Genomic DNA, 21630 nt, shown 5'->3' with positions numbered 1-21630 from the left:
ATATAGGCGGGGCAACAAAACTAGGAGAATGATGGGAAGAAGACAGGCAGAGTCAAGGGGAGACACCAGCCAGCCAGCTACCAAGAAAGCAGGACGTGCAGAAAATGAAGTAACAAGCCATGAGCCATGTGGCAAAGCACAGATAAGAAATATGGGTTAATTTAAATGTAAGAGTTAGCTAGTAACAAGCTTCACCTATTGACCAAGCATTTATAATTTATATTAAGTCTCCGAGTCAGTTATTTGGGAAGCGGCTGCTGGTTATTTGTGAACAGGTGGTTGGACAGAAAACTCTGCCAACACACACACACACACACACACACACACACACACACACACACACACAACAAATGACCCAGTATCACTGTACTAAGCTAAGCATATTAAATTGGCAAGGCGAGAAGAGGGAGAAGGAAAAGGGGGGAAGGTAGAAAGGGACAGAGAGAGAATGGAAAGGAGAGAGAGTTGGATGGGAGAATAGGAGAATGAACACACAGGAACACTAACATGAAGGGCTGGAGGCAGAGACATCGATGATGGAAAAGGAGGGGAAGCCAAGTAAAGCTCTGGAGCTGTCCAGCCTGTCCTGTGGAGAACCAGAGCTAGCAGTTAGCCAGCTGGTGGTGCGGGGCTGTGGGATGGTCTGTATGGCAAATGTGTTGCTAATTAGTCAATAAATAAAACATTGATTGGCCATTGGCTAGGCAGGAAGTATAGGCGGGACAAGGAGGAGAATAAAGCTGGGAAGTGGAAGGCTGAGTCAGAGAGACACTGCCAGCCACCATGATGAGAAACAGCATGTGAAGATGCCGGTAAGCCACGAGCCATGTGGCAAGGTATAGATTAATGGAAATGGATTAATTTAAGTTGTAAGAACAGTTAGCAAGAAGCCTGCCATGGCCATACAGTTTGTAAGCAATATAAGTCTCTGTGTTTACTTGGTCGGGTCTGAGCGGCTGTGGGACTGGCAGGTGAGAGAGATTTATCCTGACTGTGGGCAAGGCAGGAAAACTACAGCTACAGTGCGGTCTAAGAACAACAGGCTATGAGGCCCTCTTTTTCAAGGGAAGGAAAAGGGGAATGCTTTTGAAAGTATTAAACCATTACCATGACTGCCTGCATTTCCCGAATCGCTTCTGCCTCACTTAAGATTGGAATCTAGTCTTTCTGACAGTCCTCAAGCCCTACTCCAGTCACTCCTCTCAAAGTATGGCCCACCACTTGCCACATCTACTTGTTTGTGCACGTCATCTGACAAAAATAGAAGCTCTGAACATGGCACACAGTGTACTTATTATTAACTGCTGTTGATGAGCCAATTAAATGAACAAATATCTGAATATAGGGTTTCCGAAAATCAGCATCATTAATCAAGTACACATACATTAGGAACACTAAAAATTCAAATTCTATAGTTCCGAACCCAGAAAACATGAAATGTGAAGGAACTCCCAGTCAGTCAAGAACAAGGTAACTGAAGTTGTAGTTTCTTTTCCCTCCGTAACACTACAGACTATACTGAATTAGGCTCAACTCAAGTCTTCAAAGTTATACCTATACTAATATCCCCTGCCGTGGTACCCCTGGTGTTTCTTCTACAACCCTGGGTTCAAAGAGTTTAGAAGACACTCCTTTCTCTACTACAAGCAAGCCTCACAACTACATGGAGACACAGTAGTCACTTGGTGGAATCTTCATGCAGGAACCCGTTTATCTCCATGCTGAGGGTCTAGTTAAATAATGGCCGCAGAGCTCAGGGATGCTGCTTTGAAGAACTGCCTTCAGTTTCAGGAGTAGGGGTTTATTTCTCCCCTGTGAAAGTTAATTACCAAGAACAGAGGACTCCCTTAGTAGAGATTTTTAAAAGCTACCCATGTATTTGCTGACAGCATTTTCAAATATAGTTCTGAAGCCACTAGATCTTTAATAGATAATTAATTACTTCAGGGGATGGTTTTCTGTTCTAGGGTGCAGAAGTCTCTTTTGTCACTTACACACATTTCCCAACTCACTTCCAGACAGTGCACATATGCTTTCCAACACACAAAGCTTTCTATAGCTGTACTGACTGTCTCATAAGAAAGCAAGTTCTCGACCATCTCAATGTAAGAAGTGGATCCACCATTACAGTTTAATATGGGAAGTTGTAAAAGCTTTTTGTAAATAAAGTCTGATTTTTGTACCATCTAGATTCCCTACCATTTATAAAATGAATTTACAAAAAAAAATGAAGGATAAATTCAAAAGAAGGCAAATACAGAAAGTAAGTCCTACGTGGCCATGAGAACACTAACATTACTGCTCTGTAAGGTATGGTTCTTCTCTTCTCATATGGTGCCGTTATCCTGAAACTAACGCTGACAACCTGAAATCCATCAACAACCTCCTGAATTATCGCTGAGAACTGAGAACATCTGTGTCAACATGACTTAGTAGTTTGTTCAAGGAAATCTTTGCCTGACAAAGATAAGATAAGCCAAAGAAAGAATGATAGTGTTTGCTTCAGGAAATCTGTACCAATCAATTTATCATAAACAGTCCACACACCTGGGTAGATAGCTTACTTTAAGAGTCTTGCCTTACAGTAGCCAGGAAATGCAAACTGGTATGTCATACTCTTTTTCAAATCCACATCAGCTGCCTGCCTGCCTTGGAAATGTCCACTTATACCATTTAAGCCCAGTCCCAAAGCTCCAGGAAGATTCCATTTCTGCTTCTTTCTGAAGCACAACAACGCCCTTCTTCCTCAGTAAGTTCATATTCAGGTTGTCTGTTGTGTTGATAGGGCAGTTCAACACTGACATGCTCCTACATCTGTCCTAAAATGTCAACTACCGCCCTCACTCCCAAACATCTTTACTGTAGAAGATGTTATATATTTCTTACATACTTAGCTATGGAATAATATTTATGTAATTTCCTATAGAATATACAATTTTATATACAAGAATTTAAGTAACAGTCTAGCTTAAAACTTCTTATAACAACGGTATACTCAATCAGCAGTATATTTTGTATGTAACATAATATGTGAGCTCTTAGCTCAATGTTCTTCAGGAGTGCTGTGTTTGTCACACAATCTCATTCCTTGCTAGAAAAAAACATATGGTCCTCCAGTTTAATCACCGGTTAATAGATGAGGTTCTAAAATCATGGATCACCGTCAGCATATTTTTAAAACACCAAGTTTACTAAAATGCTCCATGACAATAATTAGAAACTCCTGAGTTATAGTAACCCTTCCATGATGTATTGTTTATGGTACTCTTGTTCCTAGAGACCATCTTTCTCCTAGTATTTCCAGGCAACAGTTTGGTTTCTTGTTGTTATTGAGTACGTGCAAAGAAAGTGTAGGGATTTGAGTGCACACAGAACTGAACTGGAAATGGCAAAATGGGTCCCAGAGAAAGCACAGAATGGTGTGAAACAATCTCATAGAAAGAGAGATGCATTTCTAAAGATTGATAGTTACATTTGGAAAACACACATCTAATATCTGCACATCTAATATCAGACACAATATATAGCTATTACATATTTTAAAGTTTCTGTTACTGTAAAAATGACTTTCCATTCTTTCAGTGGAAGAGATGATACATAATTTTGCCTAACATTCTGGGCTCCTGACAGAATTTTACAAGATTTGATGTAGGACACAACCATTTGATTTCATGAAGAAAATGTTTCCTTTCACAGTAATTGTTCCTTTTGGAGCACCATTCACACAGCAGCTCTGTTGTTTTATCTAGTAGAAAACTCACTGTTGCAAACAAAGCTTACTTTGCATACTGTACATTTCAACAGTGCGTATCTTTAAGTGTACATTCAGGGATTGAAGTAAAAAACAGTATTTCATAGGCATTTAAACATGGTATGGCATATATAACTATATTTTGACACAAGGGTTCATTTAAGTCTGAACTGAGCATCTTGGCCAAATACCAAACTTTCCAAATGGATGAAGTTTTAGTATAGGTAACAATTATAAACTACAATAGATAATTGATTATGCAGTATAAACAGTTAATGTTACAAAGCTAGAAACAGTTTTGTAAATAATAATCTATATATTGTGTAGTCAATGTTCTACTAATAAGTAAAATACAATATATGTAATGTTTATTATTATTCCAAAAGGATTAAAAAAATCAATAAAAAAGTAAAGCTCAAGATAATTTATGAATTCATAGGTGGAAAACTACCATACTGTGAACATTAAAAAAGAAAACAAAATGAAATCTCTCCAGCCTAGTTATTTTGGATGCATCTTCTTGGCACACTTTTTTCATTGAAGATGTCTGCACAGCCTCATGTGGAGAATTACAAAGATGAAGAATATTCTGGCATCTCGATCCAGATATTTTTACTTCATTAGTGGACATGATTATGAAAAATGTGATTAAATTAAAAAATTACAATAAGCCAGATGATGCCATTCACAACAATTATATTCACTCAAGCAGACAAATGACTTTCTCGAAAAAGTTATATATGACCTGTGTCAGAAAAAGAGGGGCTTGGGGAATGAAGAAAGGAGGAATACCATTCCAAACCCACAGCATGTAAGAAAAGAAAACGTGTTCTTGTTACTGTGAACAAGAATTAAATTAAATACAATATATTGGACTCATTCTTCTCTCTCCATGATATTCTGGATTACTTGGTTATGTGAACACAATGATAATAATGGTCTGATAATATCTGAAGGAAGAAGGGAACAAGTGGAGAGTTGAGAGGCCCAGAGAAATCTACTGATACACGAATTTTGTTCAGTATTATTTACACAAAGACATGTGAAAATGTCCCAATGCATATCTATTTCATCCCCACGGTAGCATTGTTTTGGAATTCTAATTTATAAACTAAAGCCTAATTTGGCCTATGGCATAAGCAAATTATGGTGCTTTTATAGTTATTTTAGTAAAAGGCAGTTAACAAATATTTTTGCTTTGATAACATGTGTAACATATAACAGAGTTAAAGTTTACAGAAGTCCTTAGGCATATAAAAACACTAAAACTATTTTAAGGCAAATATTTAAAACTTACTCTTCATTTTCATTTTACTGCATACAGAAGTAACATAGATAATATGAATATTAAAGAGATGGGTTTTGAATGTTTGTTTACTTCAGATTTCATTACTTTTATGAAATGTCAAAAGGTATTATACTTGGTAGCATTCACAGAATAGTGTCAATTGGTGAAGTTTTTAAGGTCTTATTCTTAAATCTAAAGATATACATTTAAAATGCTTTTCCTGGATTTCAAGTTACATGCTTATTATTGAGTCATTAATATGGTATTAATATGACTCAATAATATTGAGTTATTGAGACTAATCTCTGGTTTTTAATGACAACTGGGTTCTATTTAGCACATTAATTTTTGAAAGCTTGAAATAATTTTCCATAATTGGAAAAAATTAAGCAATGTTACGAAGTTAATGAGTAATTCAACATTTACTCTGTGGGAAAGTAGATTCTTTTAGCATTTAATTTTTATGTAATATCAAATCAATTCTGGGTTGTCAGAGAATATTTAGTTGAATTAAAGGTTGACATATGAAAATACATTCTCATCTTGTAGTTCTATAATATGTGTATGTGGGAGTGGTACGCTGTGTGTGCTTGTGTCGGTCACAGGACAGAATGCAGGTACTGACTTTCTTCTTCCGGTATGTAGGCTCTGGGGAAACAAAATTCTGGTCTGCAGGCTCGAGAGTAAGAGGCACTGGCCACTGAGCAATCTTGCCATCTGTCAAGGTTTTAACTAGTAAACTCTTATTTTCCTGATATACTTTCAGAGTTAAAGGCCTGGAATTACTATTTTTTTTTTTTTTTTGCAAAGTAAAACATCTATTTGTCTATAAGTTATTAAATGTCTATTATGTGGACTGCCCTGTTAGGAAGTCCCTTTAGTAGTCCCTTTTAATGACTTGTGAATGTGGTGCATAGAAATCCTTGAAAGAAAGCAGTTTACATTGCTCAAAAATTCGACAAGACACAGCTCGAATTTTGGCTGAGAATGCACACAGGTGACGGTGATGATGAACGTTCTAGAAAGTAGGTGGAGAGACACGGGAAACCATGAAAATAATAAGAGGCAGGCAACTGCCAAAGCCAGCTAAGTAGGCAATGCTATCAAAAGTAACAGGGAATATAGGGAAGTATGTGGAAAAGATCAGACAGATATGGGATCACTTTCGTAAATAGCCACACAGCATAGTAAGAAGCAAGGTTCTACAGATGAGACTCTCTGCTGACCAACACTACACTAGACAATTCCTCTCTAGTTTATGAGGTCTCACGATGGAGCTATACCAAGCATTACACCTGACATCAGTGCACTCTGAAGACATGTTCACTGCACTTAAAGACAATGGAATGAATCAACAGGACAGAAAGAAACCTGGTTCTAATCCCTAATACAAATTTCCTGCCTCTCTTTTGTATATCAACTGTATTTAACTTTCTGGGTTTTATTATTATTTTTAAATAAAGATAATATCAACATTCTTGTTGTAGATGGTAGAGCATTTGTAAGTATTTCTAATTAAAATATCACAACAATAGTTTAAGTACATACAATCTCCAACTTATAATTGGGGATGGGATTACAGGACTAAAAAGACCCTCAAACATCTACTATGGGTAAAATCTGAGACATGAAAATGATGCATGTGGATATATAAGAGTATAGTAGGCCATTAATGTTGACTCCATCAGCAGCAGGACCACTTTACAACCAATGCTTCTGCATACGTAAACACATGGGTAGAACACTTGGAATATTCGTAACTCAACTGTAAAGCAGTAACAAACCCTGGGTTATGCATGAACAATGACGGTAATCCTAGGCAAGAGCTTGTTGGCATTCTGGCCTGCCCCTCAGGACCTGCCCTGTGTCCTGACATAAAGCCCCCTTTAAGAGGAAAAACCCTCCCCTTCCTTATTCTTCCCCTTCCCCTCTCTCTTTTCCATGAGGCTGTGAACACCTCTGCTTTCCTTTCTCTCTCTCCATCCATCTATCTCTCTCCCCATCCCTCTATTCTCTCTCCCCTTTTCCCAAAATAATTTCCAGGTGGACATGTGTCTGCATGGTGTGACTGACTTTCCACCACTCCATGCTGCAGACTGCTGTGGTATCTGTTTGGTGTGCCTCCCTCACCCACCAGGGCACCTTGGCTCAACCCGCCAGAGCCTCCTGCACACAGTATCATTACACAATTTACATCTAAATCTCAAGAGAAACAATGCATTGTTTACAGTAGGAGTAATAACTGTAATAACCTAAGTATAAGCTTTGTTGTATTTGATGCATTTTTCTTTAAGATGACTGTTTATCAACAGAAAGGCTTTTGTGTCCCATATAACCACGAGTTGTATAGTTTCCCTTTAGCTACACAGTACTGATTGCTTTTATGATGACTTTCATGCTGTTAAGTGGATCATTAGTGCTTGACTAGTGCAATTACATAGCATCTTAACAGTGACAAACAAACTCGAAATCACTCAGCACTCTCCTCCCGCACTATTAATTCTCTTACATTCCTCATATCATTTACACTGAAACAGAACGTTGTTAATTTTTTCAGCTTTTTAACGTACGTGTTATTTCACAATTCATATGTGATGATGTGAACAAAAACATTGTAATAAAGATAGCTTTTATGTATAAAGCATTGACAATGAAATGAAAAAGTCAAAACATACCCCGAAATGCTATTTTATTTTTATTAAGCTTGTTTTGTTCAGTCTGATTAGTCTAGTTAGAAGCTTACATGATTAAAGAAAAAATGAGTTCAGAACTGACACGTCATCTATCAACTACATGTACTTTCTTTATATTACATACTGCTATAGTATTTATGTGTGTATGTGCATGTGTGTGCATGTGTGTGTTTTCCCAATGAGAAACCACTCCACACATATAGAGATTTAAAAATTCAAAATAATAATAATAAAAACCTAATCATAGCACTTGACTATTCTAGTTAATGCACACAAGGAAACCAGCCCTGAAGAAACAATTTTACCAGCATATACGGGCTTATGCGTTCCACATAAGCTAGCATCAATACATCTCTTTCAGGTCCAGGCCCCAGGTTACACTTCGAACAATTGAAACAGTGATTGGAGACTGCAAGTCTACCCTTATGGGCAGATGATAGTGTCAAAATGACTTGTTAAGCACACCAGTGTTGTTCTCTTCCAATAGTTGTTACCCAGGCTCAGCTTGCCCACCTTGCAGCAAGCACTATGGTTCTCCTGATAAAGACTTATGGATGGATGGTTGTTGCAGAATGTGGCCTGCTTGAGCTGCAGGTGTTCTTTGAAATGGGGTAGGTCTAATGGCTGGTTGTAAGTCAGGGCTGTCTCCTTTTGTTATGGGAATGGAGCCCAACTTGAGATCAGTCCTGGTGAACACTTGCAGAAGTGGTTTCCCAGCAAGCCTACACTTCATTATGGTACAAACTTTTCTAACAAACAGGCTCAGTTCACTCACTACTTAGCTTCAGTCATAGCAACAGCAGCAGCAGCAGGAGCATTCCTTTAGCTAAATTCTACTTTTTGTAACTTAATCTTTCCAAAACAAGTTGACTGCAAATCCTTGACAGCCTCAATTTCATTACTTCAAGGTCCCCCTGCAGTAAGACAACATATATAATACACTCTATTGAAGGTCCAAATGATGTACAAGGGAAATGGGAAGGGAGAGCTTAGAGGACCAGACTGCCATGGGTACCAATTCTGAAGAGCACAGTCCAAATACAAATTCTACAAACAAATTGTCAATGATGAAATTTCCATCAGGGAAAAATTTTCCATCTATGTAAAAACATTAAAACGTGTAATAAAAATAAGATTATCTATAATAGAGACAGATCTTCAATGTATACACCTCTTACTTTTCTCTGCAGGATTATTTATAAAACACAATAGTTTCCTTAAAAGAACTCATCATGATAAATATTTTAATTATTATTTTAGCTAGTTTTTTTTTTTTCAGAGCACAGTAACTTAATACTAACCTAAAGCTGTATTTTTTTTTTCATATACCATTCTCTTTTGTTTGGAATCTAAAAGGCTGGCATGTTAGGGACCTGACTGAAGTAAGCACTGTTTATGAAGGTACTGCCATGCACAACCTTGTCCTCAGTACTGCGCTCCAGCCTGACTTGTCCCCAGAACCTGGAGCTCTGTTTGCTTGCATTTCTTTTGATGAAGTTGGCCAGCGCCAAGAGAGCAATGCTTTATTTAGATGGGGGACAAGCGCTCAACAAATGTCTGACCAGAGGTGTATAAATGCCTCCTATTACTGCATGAGAACTAGCATCTGCCCACATGGCTGCAAAGACACCTGAGGGACGACTCTCAGAGAGGCACCAAGCGCCAGTGGCTCACAGGACTAACTGACCTGGGAAAGGAACCTTTTTAGCTATCCTCCCTTTGTACATGCGGACTCTAACAATTCTCCTAGGTTTCCTTCACCTCCGCTGTGAACTATTTTCCATCAGGTCACTCCCTCACTGGTAAACACAGTTGCACAGCTGTTATCTCTTGTACCTGCTCTCCATTCGCCGCAGGCTTCTTTCCTGGGGGCCTCTGGCTTGTCTGGCTACACTCATTCCATCACTGCCCCTAGAAAGAACCTTTTGCAGGCCAGTCCCTGGTGAGGGTCTGGTGTTGTCTGACCCAACCTTCCTCCACTGTCCCCCAGCACTGCTGTTCAGCAGGTCTATACTGGTTTTCAGAAGCCAAACATCCGACTTTCTCAGACCTACATGGGAGCTTTTCCCCTTTAACAATCACACAGTGTAGAATGGGTAATTTTCCCATATTTGGCTACAGTTTCTATTAGGGGACATTGAGCAGCGGCCTGTCCTTAAGCTATGTGGCATCAGAGCTGCCATTGCAGTTATAACAGCCACAAATATACCCAATCATTCTAAACACCATGCTAGGCTGCATGACTTGACTTCTACAGTCTAGACATCTTTCCATGAAATGCAATCTGGCAGGACAGTGAAGTCTGATGTGGTACAGAATATATCCCTTCACATGTTCTCACAGAGTTTCACAAATTGAGGAAAAGTTACATCCTGATAATGTTCGCCTACTGTTTCAGATTCCAAAGTTACCAGGTGTGAAAAACCTAATGGGAACGTTCAGTGTAGAACTCCAAAGCATGCCTTGGTGGTGCTACACTGAAAGACTGTGTTGTTTATGCTGGGGATCTTCTAGAAGGCTAATATATCAGCCCATAGTGCCACATATACAGCAGTCCAGAACATGAACTATGGTAAAACACAGCAAGACATGGCATGCAAACTCAAAATACTCCATGGAATGACAGATGGAAGCACACTGTTGAAAGATACCAATTAAATTGTGACAAGTTTGTATAGGACACATTTTTAAACATTCATTTAAAGCTTATTTTTTAAAAGGAAACCTTTAGTATGTACGCAAAAGAAAAGTTCCTAATTTATCAATTTATACTTAGAAGTACTCTCACAGTGCAACCATGTATGTGCCACATGGATTAAAACATGCAGGAAGAAGCCACCAGGTGACTTACTGTAGTTCCTCCACCCAGCATGGAAGCTGCTCTCTTGAGGACTAACACACAGATTAGTTTTTGAACATCAATAAATGAAATCTAAAAACGGACACATTTATGTGTCTAGTTTTACTTTACATTGTAGAGACGAGTCATTACTGTTACATGTGAAAGTAGCTTTATTGTATATGCCCCACTCTCTCATCCTGCAGTTTCCTTACTTATTCTGCTGATGGACCTTTGGGGGGTTGTTAAGGGTATTAAGAATGGAGCTATTATTATTGTACATCTGTAAGTCATACACATGTGTGTGTAAATCTATGGTTTAAAAACATAGGACCGTGGAGTATGAGTGTGATCAGTACTGTTACCTAATCTCAATCTTTAACATAGATGAAATTGTTTATATTTCACCTGGTGAATGAAACTCTGAACAGCATCAATATTACTTATTTTGGTGAGTGTATGTTAGCACCTAATCATAGTTCTAACAGTTACGTACTGAACAGCTCATTAAGACTGAATTCATTTCCTATGTTAATAGCCTACTGAAGAACTTTTTTTTAAAGAGAAATAAGGTGCTTATTAGGCATTTTGGTCTCAGCAGCACACAAGTAACTGTTATATGAAGTTAGTACCAATATTGTGTCGTTTCTGTGGCTGTACTGACCACGTGACTCTCAGGTCTTTGGAGCTTATCAGTAAGAATGGAAATGTGAAGATGTTTAGGTAAAGGAATCCATAAAACACTACCACCTCTACTAAATGGAAGATAGTAGATTTCAGAAGACCACAACATGGACAAAAGCACAGACAGTAACTTGGTCCTGAGGTTCCAGGGGGGAGCAGAGTCCATCAGGACCTGCACTGGAGGCTAATATCTTACATTGTGTCAAACAATCTGTCTATAAAATTTGAGTGAATATAAATCCTAAAGTAATAGACTAATGGTCTTGCAGCACAAAAGCTTTGGAATGGTTATTTAAAAAATAGAACAAAGACCTGGGAGCAAGAACTGTGGCAGAGCAATGTAAAATACATAAAATTTGATAGAAAGGAGTGCATTTAATATCATGGGCAAAAAAGTACAGGAAATAAAGCATCTGTAAGCCTGACGCAAGGGAAACTCCCACAAGTCTACAAGGATGGCCCCAGCTAAGACTCCTGGCAGCAGTGGATGCATAGCCTGAACTGGCCATCCCCTGTGATTGGATTGGTGACTACCTCAATTATCAGTGGAGAGCCTTCATCTGGTGACTCATGGAGGCAGATTCAGAGACCCACAGCCAAACACTGGGCCAAGCTAGGGGAGTCCTGCTGAGGAGAGGGAGGAGGGATTGTAGGAGCCAGGAGTGTCAGGGACATCATAGGAAAACCCACAGAAACAGCTAGCTAGCCTGCCTCATAGGAACTCACAGAGTCTGAACCAATAACCAGGGAGCCTTCATGAAACCAATCTAGGCCCTCTGCATATATGTGACAGTTGTGTACCTTGTTATATATGTGAGACTCACGACAATGAGAGCAGGGCGCTCATTTGACTGGCTCTTGGGAACCTATTCCTCATGCTGGATTGCCTTGCCCAGCCTGAATACAGGGGGAGGTACTTGATCTTAAGGTAGTTTGATATGTCATTCTTTACTGATGCCCATGGAAGGCCTGCCCCTTTTTGAGTGAATTTGGAGGTGGGGTGGGTTGAGGGGATAGAAGAAGAGAGATGGAAGGAGGGAGTGGGAGGAGAGTGGAGAAGGGAAGCTGTGGTGGGATGTAAAATATATACATCAATCAATTTTTAAAAAAACATCTTTAATCTTTAAAGAGTTAGAGTAACATCAATAAAGAGAAACTGTGCTGTTTGCAATAGGGCAATAAGAAAAGCATCTTGAAGGCAGAACTCTACCCACTGAAAAAGCCAGGGTATAAATCCATTTAAAAGACTTTCATTCAGGGGCTGGGGATTTAGCTCAGTGGTAGAGTGCTTGCCTAGCAAGCACAAGGCCCTGGGTTCGGTCCTCAGCTCCAGAAAAAAAAAAAAAAAAAAAAAAAAAAAAAGACTTTCATTCATAGAGAAAGAGCAGCAGGGCCCCTACTTGTCAGGGCCACCCAGTCAAGTACTTTCCTGGTCACGATGCACAAGCACAGAGAGGAGACACAGCAACTGGAGTCCAAGCAAGTCTAGATACTTGTTCATGTGGAAACGGAAGCTGCTGTCGTTCATGTATGTTAGATTCGCCTGTATGCTCAGCAAAGGATTTACAGGACTGGTTTGCACCAAGACTGCTGAGAACAGCTGATGGGGCCAGCCAATGTGTAGCAGCATCACATTGCAGCTAAGGATCCTTCATGAGTCAGTGCATGAAGATGTGAGAGTGGCAGCCTAAGACAGAATGGAGACCTCTGGAGGGCAGAGATGCCAGAAATAGGAGACAGCAGCCAAAGTGGACGGCCCACGAGAAAAACCACACATGAACAGCAAGCAATAGGGCCACACATCTGAGGCTGCCCAAGCTAGCTGGACGTCCCATGGTATGACGGACAGATTTAATGTCAGCCTGCTGATTTTCAGCTGTTCATATTCTCACATTCCTCCCTTTTAGAATGGGAAAACTGACTCTGAGTCATTGTATTTTTTATTTTTTTCATGTTTTTAAATTTGGCTAGAGCACATCTAAGAGATTTCCTTGAATGTCCATAGAAACTTGGGACTTCTAAATAGCCTAAGAATTTTTAGGACACTAGGAATTGTTGGGATTGAATAAATGTATGTGATGCTTAGAGATGGTCATAAGGCTTTGGATGCCAAGGATGAGTAGTACGGTTGGATGTCTTCCATAGAGTCATGTTGTGAGCATTTGTTCCCCAATTAGTGGCATTCTCTGGAGAGGCTACAGAATTTGAACATGTGTGGGGTTCGCTGGAGGACATTGAGTCACAAGAAATCAGGTCACAAGGACCTTTGAGAGGTCCAACTGCCCCTGCTCTGGGGCCCATGTTCTCCTTTTCCAGGTCTGCCACAGTGTATGCAGCCTCCACCTCATGTTCCTGTTCTCATCGATTAAAACACCCTCAAATTGTGAGCCAAAGTAACCTTTCTTCCTAGAGAGGTTTCTGCTGAGTGTTTTGGTTACAGCAACACAACAGTAACTGTAACTGGTTACATAGTGAAATATTTACTTATGAGAGGAAGTAAGAGTGAGCACCTGTGTAAAATATTCCACCTGGTCAAAGGAACAGGGTGGGATGCAGAGACCTGATGTCTACTGACCTGAAAGACATCATTATGTAATCCACTAAAAATCCTTCTATTTTTTCCAAAAGAACAATGGAGAAAATGAGAAAATAAAGCATATCTCTAAATATTTTTAATATTCAGAAACCTAATATTAAACTCCAGGGTAGAAAATGGCTATGTTGATCTATTACAGTATTTCCTTCCCACCAAAAGAAAAGACGTCTAACAGGCCCCGTTATGTGAATTTGGGACCTGTTACTGAGATAAATTCCACTACATATTTAATAATTATTTAATTCTACAATGTTTTCAACTCTACTTTTAGTTCTGTAGCAAAGGTTTCTTAACACGCTAATATGATGTTAGAATTTTTAATGATATTTAAATTAACTCCTGAAGGTTAAACTTACTACTGATGGGACACTAGATACTTGTTCAATTTTTTTCATGTTGTATTTCATACTGTTGTCACAGTAATTTACAAACTTGTACAAATATTGTATGTGTGCATTCTGTAGTGGGCACAATAACTTTTAGGATGTCAACATCAAAGTGGTCCTTACTCTAAAGTAATATATATTATGTGTTTATGCATGTGTGCATATATGAGGCAAAAGCAGTAAATGAAAAGATGTGTTGTTTTATAAAGAAAATCTATTCTTACTAGAGGATAATCATAACTTCATTTAAGAGGGAGAATGTTTATAGTATCGATGGATAGAAAATACACTTACCACTTGTCCATTGTGTGGGTTCTTATGAGCATATGGAGGTCCACGGATATGATTCCACATCTGGCCAGACGTCATAGCAAAGACTATACACTGCAAACCAGGGTACAATATTTCAATACATAAGCCAGGGAATGCCAGAATAATGCATTTAAAAAGTAACGCTCAGCATTAAACTTCCATTTAAGAATCATGTATCAGCTCCCGCAATAAAAAAAAAAAGTCAGTTTACTCTAAGATCCTGAGCACATTCCTTATTCTATCTGCATCTTTAATTCCACAGCTATGAAGCTGACTAGTTCTCCCCAGGAGATACAGTGACGGTTAAATGACATAACACGTTATGTCCCTGGCAGAGTGACGATCTGACTGCACTTGCCAACCCGCCAGTCAAAGGAACAATGGAGATATGAGGTAGCGATAAAGACCATGATCCTCTCTACAGCTTCCCACCTTCATCTGCACACTAGCTGGGACACCGACCATGCAAAGCTAATGTTCTTGGGTTACCATAGGCCTATCTCTACTGCTACTTAGCTGTTTTTCACAAAGTGCCTCACTACAAATCCAGACCTGTAGAGATGGAGGAAGCTACAAAAAGATGCATTCAAGAATAACTCCTGGGGGTTATTTTCATAACTGTTGGCTCTATACCAGAAAAGTTCATTTGGCATGTAATCTTGATGATAATACAGCATTAATGGAGGGGTGGTAATGAACAAGAAGTCACAGATTGGTCATGGTAACTTATGGCTATGTGAGTTATACTGAAATATTATTTTACAATTCATAAACTCAAACACAACTCTAGAATAAAATGTGTGCCTCAGGTCAGAATGTTACTCTTTTGGCCCTGTAATGTGCTCAATTACTCAGCTGCCCAGCTCTGGTAACTATCTGTCTCAACAAGGGTTAAAAATAGCATTAAACAATAATCCAGCTTTGTGCAGTTTGTTTGTTTTTTTTTAAAAAGAGAACATAAAGAAGAGCATGATATGGTACATCTTTGGAGGACATAAAAACTCAGAGAACTAAGTTGGATTATGTTCTATAACTTTGTGTAAAACAGTTTCAGCAGAAAATGGTAAACTAGTTTAGAGAGGTTAATCTGAATTTTCTACTTTCCTTGTTGAAGGTAACTCTAAAATAGCTTTGTTTTCTTAGAAGCCAGAACTGATGTAAGCAGAGTTGAATAGGACATTTTCTGAAGCCAGATATTTACAAATATTTGTACATAGACTCAAGATAATATACTAGAATACTAGATCTACTACAGGTGGAGAACATATTTAACCATCTAAAAATACAGTTTATGATGTAATTATGTGAGAAAAACAAATTCCGTATTTAATTCATATATTAGTTTCAGTGAATTTAGAGAGACTGGTGAGTTAAAATTTTGTGTTAAAAGACATATACTGTTTCAGGCAGAATGTATTTAGAAATCCCACAGAGAGATATATGTAGTGAAAAATCACATTTATGGTAAGACAGGTGACCTCTGTTGCTTTAATAGCTAGCCAGACACTAGAATTCTGCCGGTGTGGGGCATGGCCTTCACATGGACTAAATCTGCAACTGAGACTCCCTGATGCATCCATCTCCTTGTTCTTTCCCTTGGTGTACTAACCACTTTGTTAACCCAGTTCTACTATGGTTGATGGAAAGACATGGCCAAGGTTAGACTTCAGGGAGATACACCACGCGCAGTATGGAGAACAGCTTGGAGAAATTAGCAGGCGAGATTACACTGGCCTAGCCCATGGTACTGTAAGAACTGCGAGAAGGACAACCGTATAAGAAAGAGGTGGAATCAATGGGCCCTGATGGTCAACTGTCCTGACAGAAAAGACTCAGAACTAAAACCAAGAACCTAGATATCTGGTTTCTTCTTTATCCTTGAGGCAGGGTCTCACAGTCAGTGTATAAACTCTGTTTGGCATGGAAATAACTACATGGTCCAAACTGGCTTGTGACCCATAGTTTCCACCTCCTTGGGTCTAGAATTACTGTGGACACAATGCATGGCTAGGTTACTGGTTCGGACTTGAGCAATAGGGTAATTTGAAGAGCTACTCAGAGTATGAGGATGAGCATGCAAGAGTAAATAATGAGGTAGAAAGACTTGGAATTAAGTTTAAAAGGGTAACCAAAATATGCCTTCAAAAGACTCATTTCTGGAGCTGAAGCAATGGCTCTGTGGCTAAGATCAATTGCTGCTCTTGCCGAGTACCTGGGCTCAGTTCCTAGCACCTAACTGGTAGTTCACAGACACCTGCACCTGTAGATAAAGGGGATCTCATGCTCCCTTCAGGCCTCCATGGGCAGCACCAGGACATACATGGTGCATATACATACAAGCAGGCACTCATACATACACATAAAATCCAATCTTAAAAAAATTCATTTCCAGAAGACACTACATATATTATATAACAATGGAAGTAAAGAGAAAGCTACCAGGTATCATTACTATAGTATGAGAGGAAATAAATTACCCAAGAACACTAGTTAGGATGAGATTAAAACAAGGCCTAAGAAGAACCCCAGAAGATGACTCAGAAATACGAGTCATCACAGAAATTGGAACCCAGAGGTCTGATGTAGGTGGAAAGTTTTACATAAACAGTAGGCAAACAGCATTTTAGAAAATGAGGTCATAGTGGTCTGCGATCATCGTAGTCTGGGTCAGATCAAACATAAAGCAACCTGACAGGCCTCAACTTGAGGGTGGAAGGTATTCACCTGGGATATCTATATCACCTCTTCCCAGGCCCAGGGAACATCACGGAGAGGAGTCAGAAAGAACACAAGAGCTGAAGGGTAGAGAGGAGTGCTATGAAAAGCTGTGTGCTGGACATAGCATGATGCTGTACCAATGAACTCAAGAGCACAGTGGCATGCACAGACCAATACGCATTGGGCCAACCAACATCCCATCATGGGATTTTAGAAAGGAAACTATTATTATACTCTGGCCAGCTGCATTGCTAGAGAATCAGTTACAAAGGGGAGACTTTACACTGGTAGTGAAAGAAGAGGATGGCTGGAGTACTGCTATTGAGTAAGTGAGAAGGAAACAATCTAGCATATGAACAAGAGGTGTTAGCCTCAGTCAGTTGTAGAAACTGTTCAGTGTCAACACAGTCAAAGACACAGGAGGTTCATCCATGAAACATGGTGCTGCAAGGGAGTCTGGGAATCTACACCAGAAAGAAACAAATCTTCATTTGTAATTATAAAAAAGTACATAATCACTGTCAACTGAGCATTTGGCTCCCAGATCAAAACCATTTTTGTGGCATGTGAACTTCTCTCAATAAGACAAATACAGAAATTTTCTTAAGATTTCCATGTTATAGAATTTAGCCAATATATGAAAATTCAGAATTACTTCTAAATTATGAACACATGAACATATTAATATAGCATTAGATACAAACATGTTTTTGTAGTACTCAAGGGAAAAATGACCAAGTTTTCTTAAACTTTAGATATCAAAATTAAGCAACAACACCATCTACGGTAGGTTACTTAAATTTTACAAATTTCCTTTAGTTAATCATTTATTCAGGAGTCCAGAAGCTAGAGTAAAAACATAATGGAACCTTAAGGAAAGGATTCTCTGCTGAGCCAGCTGAGGGAGTGATAGACATAATTACAGAAATCCAGGACTCAACAAAGTTGTGGCAATTTTCACAAGACACAAGAAAATCTGAACTAACAGTCTTCCAAAATGCAAGACATGCCACGTTTATGCCAACCAGCCTTTAAGTATGACATGTTTCTCTCTTTGGTCTTAACTGCTAAAATGTCATCATTTCAGTATATTTCTTAATCTGGATATTTCAATTTTTGCCATTAATATGTTGTAGGATGTTTTGTATGGCAAATGTGTTGCTCTGATTGGTCAATAAATAAAACACTGATTGGCCAGTGGCTAGGCAGGAAGTATAGGCGGTACTAACAGAGAGGAGAAAAGAAAGAACAGGAAGGCAGGAGTCACTGCCAGCCGCCACCAGGACAAGCAGCATGTGAAGATGCCGGTAAGCCACGAGCCACGTGGCAAGGTATAGATTTATGGAACTGGATTAATTTAAGCTATAAGAACAGTTAGCAAGAAGCCTGCCATGGCCATACAGTTTGTAAGCAGTGTAAGTCTCTGTGTTTACTTGGTTGGGTCTGAGCAGCTGTGGGACTGGCGGGTGAGAGAGATTTGTCCTGACTGTGGGCCAGGCAGGAAAACTCTAGCTACATTAACATAAGAGGGACTTTTACTACATGATATATTTAGAAAATGCATGATTCATGAGAATAGTCTCTATGAACCATCACAAAGTGAACACTCTTGTAAATTACAAAAGACAACTATAGAACACTACTATCATAAGACAAGAGTCCTCTATGTCACTCAGATAGCAGCCCAGATAGACTCCAGTGGGCGGGCAATTTCTTGAAAATGCTGCAGTAAACATCAGTGCAGGCTCTCCTTCATAGATGCAATGAAGCTTTACCCAAGAGGAAGAACTAACTGCACATACGCCAAAGCAGCTGCAATGCTAAGCATCCTCTTCAACACGTGGGATTAGACGAGGATGCCTGCATATCCTGGGTGAGGCCTGGTAGTGTCATATAGCAATTTATTTTTACAGTGCCTTAGAGATTAAGGCGGATGAATGTATTTTCATGTTTAATGAAATTTGGACAGGAGGTGACAGTGTGAGTCTTTTGTCTTCTTTTAATATTTGGTTACATACCATACTGTTACTGCCTTGTTGAAGTTCTTTATTTTTGTGGACCCACAGACTTCATTAAATATAGAGAGAATAAGTAAGACTTAACAAATGGATGGTTTTCCCTTTGTTTTCTTAAGTGTCACTTAACAAACAGTTCTTAACTTTAATGTAGCTCATTTATTTATTTTATTACGGTTATTTCATCTTCTACTCTAAGATATTCTTCTCTAACAGTGAATACCTACACCTGTTGAAAATATTATGCTACTAATTAGATTCAAAATTCAGTTTGTTTTCTTATACATGGCTGGAAGTGAGAGAAGTTCATGTTTTTCGTAGCCCCACTACATTGTAAAACCTATTTGTCTTAAAATAGTCAAAATGCATGACTGTATAACCATAAACCTGTTTATAGACAACAACTGTATTCTATATATCTTGCTATTAAATGAACATTACAAAAATTTGGCCTAGGATCTACAATTTATGTTGGTTTTTTGTAAGTATACATTTTTGACCATTTTGGCTTTTCTTTCATATAGTCACGCTTATTCTATTCTTTGCCCTTTGCATTTTCAGAAACATTAGCACGTCTTTTGTCAAGTGTCACAAAAATTTTCCAGAATTTTCTCACAGTTGAAATGTATATTTTTACAGTGTGGAGTCATCCAATCTGTGATCCCATTATACCTTTGTTTAAGTCTCTCTTATTTTAAACAATTTCTTTAAGTATAGTGTAGTAGTTGTTGGGATAGTTTACTTACTGTTTACTGGACTGACAGAGGAGTGACAGTCTGATAATGGATGATTTCTTTAAAATTTCATTTTCTTTGGTTAAAGTACTGAAATACTTTATACTGTTAATTTATGTATATTGACTATATCAACCTTGCCTAATTATAAGTATAGCCCTAATATTTCTATTCATTCTCATTCATATTCTCTTCCCACCTCCACTTTTGCACATCCAGAGCCCACAATAAAACCTCCAATAAAGGCATCTTATTATTCATCTCAGAGATGCCAAAATTTGTGAACTAGGATTTTTACAGGTTTCCCTGTCAGAATAACTGATCCCTTCCTACCTATCTTTCATTTTCTTTTATTCCAAATGAGTGCTGAGCCTAGCAAATGTTCATATACATAAGATCATGACTTTTTTTTTACGTTAGTGTAGAAAATTACATTAAATTTTCATATTAAAGTAGCATTCTATTACTAAAATAAATATGATAACTTATATTACTGTTATTATTTAATACTAAAAAAAATCAAGATTTTGTTTGAAATATTTCCATCTATATTCATGAGGACTGACCAATTATTTTCCCATTTTTAAATGTCTGTGTCATAACTAAAAATCAGTTACCTTGATTCAGAAAGCTGATAATATTTGCATTCTTATTCATGAAAATCTTTATATGGTAAGAATATTTCTCCTAAATTGTCTGGGAGAATTAGCTACCAATTTTTTTTTTTAATGTGAGGGTTTTAAGAATGGACTCAATAGCATACAATGCAGATATTCTCTCTCTGATGCCTTGATTTGGTTTACTAAATTCACTCGTTTATTAATAATTGCCAGTTACATTGTTGAAGTGTGACCTCTTAATCTAACAAGGTATCTATTGAGTCATGGCCACATTATGACCCTGACAAAGCTCAAATCTCTGTCTTATTAAACCTCTGACAGACAGAAACTGGATCCCCCAATTGAATTGTCACATCACAGTATTAAAGAGGAGTTTACCTTGCTTCTGGGGTTTTAAAATCATTTTGTTCTTGGCAAATGTGTTAAGACACTACAAATCTGAAGTTCTTGCCAAATTCTTTACTTAATTTTTTCTGTCTCTCTATGGAATCAGAATTTGGGTATTTAAAATTTCACAAATTTGTAAGCATTGGATTGAGACCAAAAGTGAGGCTAAAACTGACACACTGTAAACAGCAACAGCTAAAGTCACTCGGAGAAAGCTGTTCATCCAAGGAGCAGCTTCAGAGGTGGTTCCAGCGGGAACTATTTCAGGCTCCAAGAGCTGTAGGTGAAATCAGTCTCAAAAAAGCTCCATCTTGGAAAACTAAGAGCTGAATGTGTTATCAAAGCCCTGGCATCACATTAGTACACACAGCTGCCTGACCTTCCTAACCACACAAGGAAGGTTCTGAAGGCAAGGCTCATGCCCCCGTTTTATCATGGCTTATCTCTGTGTCACCCCAAGGTTCTTGAAAGTTCTGAGTACACAGCAGATTTTCAAACTCATTTGATATTCGATAAATACCTGAATAAAGGAAAGATAAACACACTGAAACTCTTAACTCTATTTCTAAAACTGGTCCAAATAAAGGAGCAGGAGTCAATAAAGAAG

At 38.5% G+C, this 21630-nt stretch overlaps 1 protein-coding gene across 2 annotated transcripts in view; it reads right to left on the bottom strand.

Annotated features, from left to right (window-relative positions):
• The window catches only part of Tusc3 (tumor suppressor candidate 3), a 172818-nt gene that overhangs the window by 48242 nt on the left and 102946 nt on the right, over window positions 1-21630 (bottom strand). Inside the window, exon 6 of one of the 2 annotated variants that reach the window (XM_052752062.1) lies at window positions 14532-14621. The exons of the other annotated variant lie outside the window; for it this stretch is intronic. Within the exon in view, the coding sequence (XP_052608022.1) occupies window positions 14532-14621 (90 nt within the window). The remainder of the gene's footprint in view (window positions 1-14531; window positions 14622-21630) is intronic. 2 annotated transcript variants of the gene reach the window in all.

Source organism: Peromyscus californicus, unplaced genomic scaffold, assembly GCF_007827085.1.
Source record: "Peromyscus californicus insignis strain IS unplaced genomic scaffold, ASM782708v3 Scaffold_23__1_contigs__length_62951481, whole genome shotgun sequence".
Taxonomy (NCBI): domain Eukaryota; kingdom Metazoa; phylum Chordata; class Mammalia; order Rodentia; family Cricetidae; genus Peromyscus; species Peromyscus californicus.
Note: the sequence above shows the minus strand (reverse complement) of the source record. Positions and strands in the feature narration are given on the sequence as shown.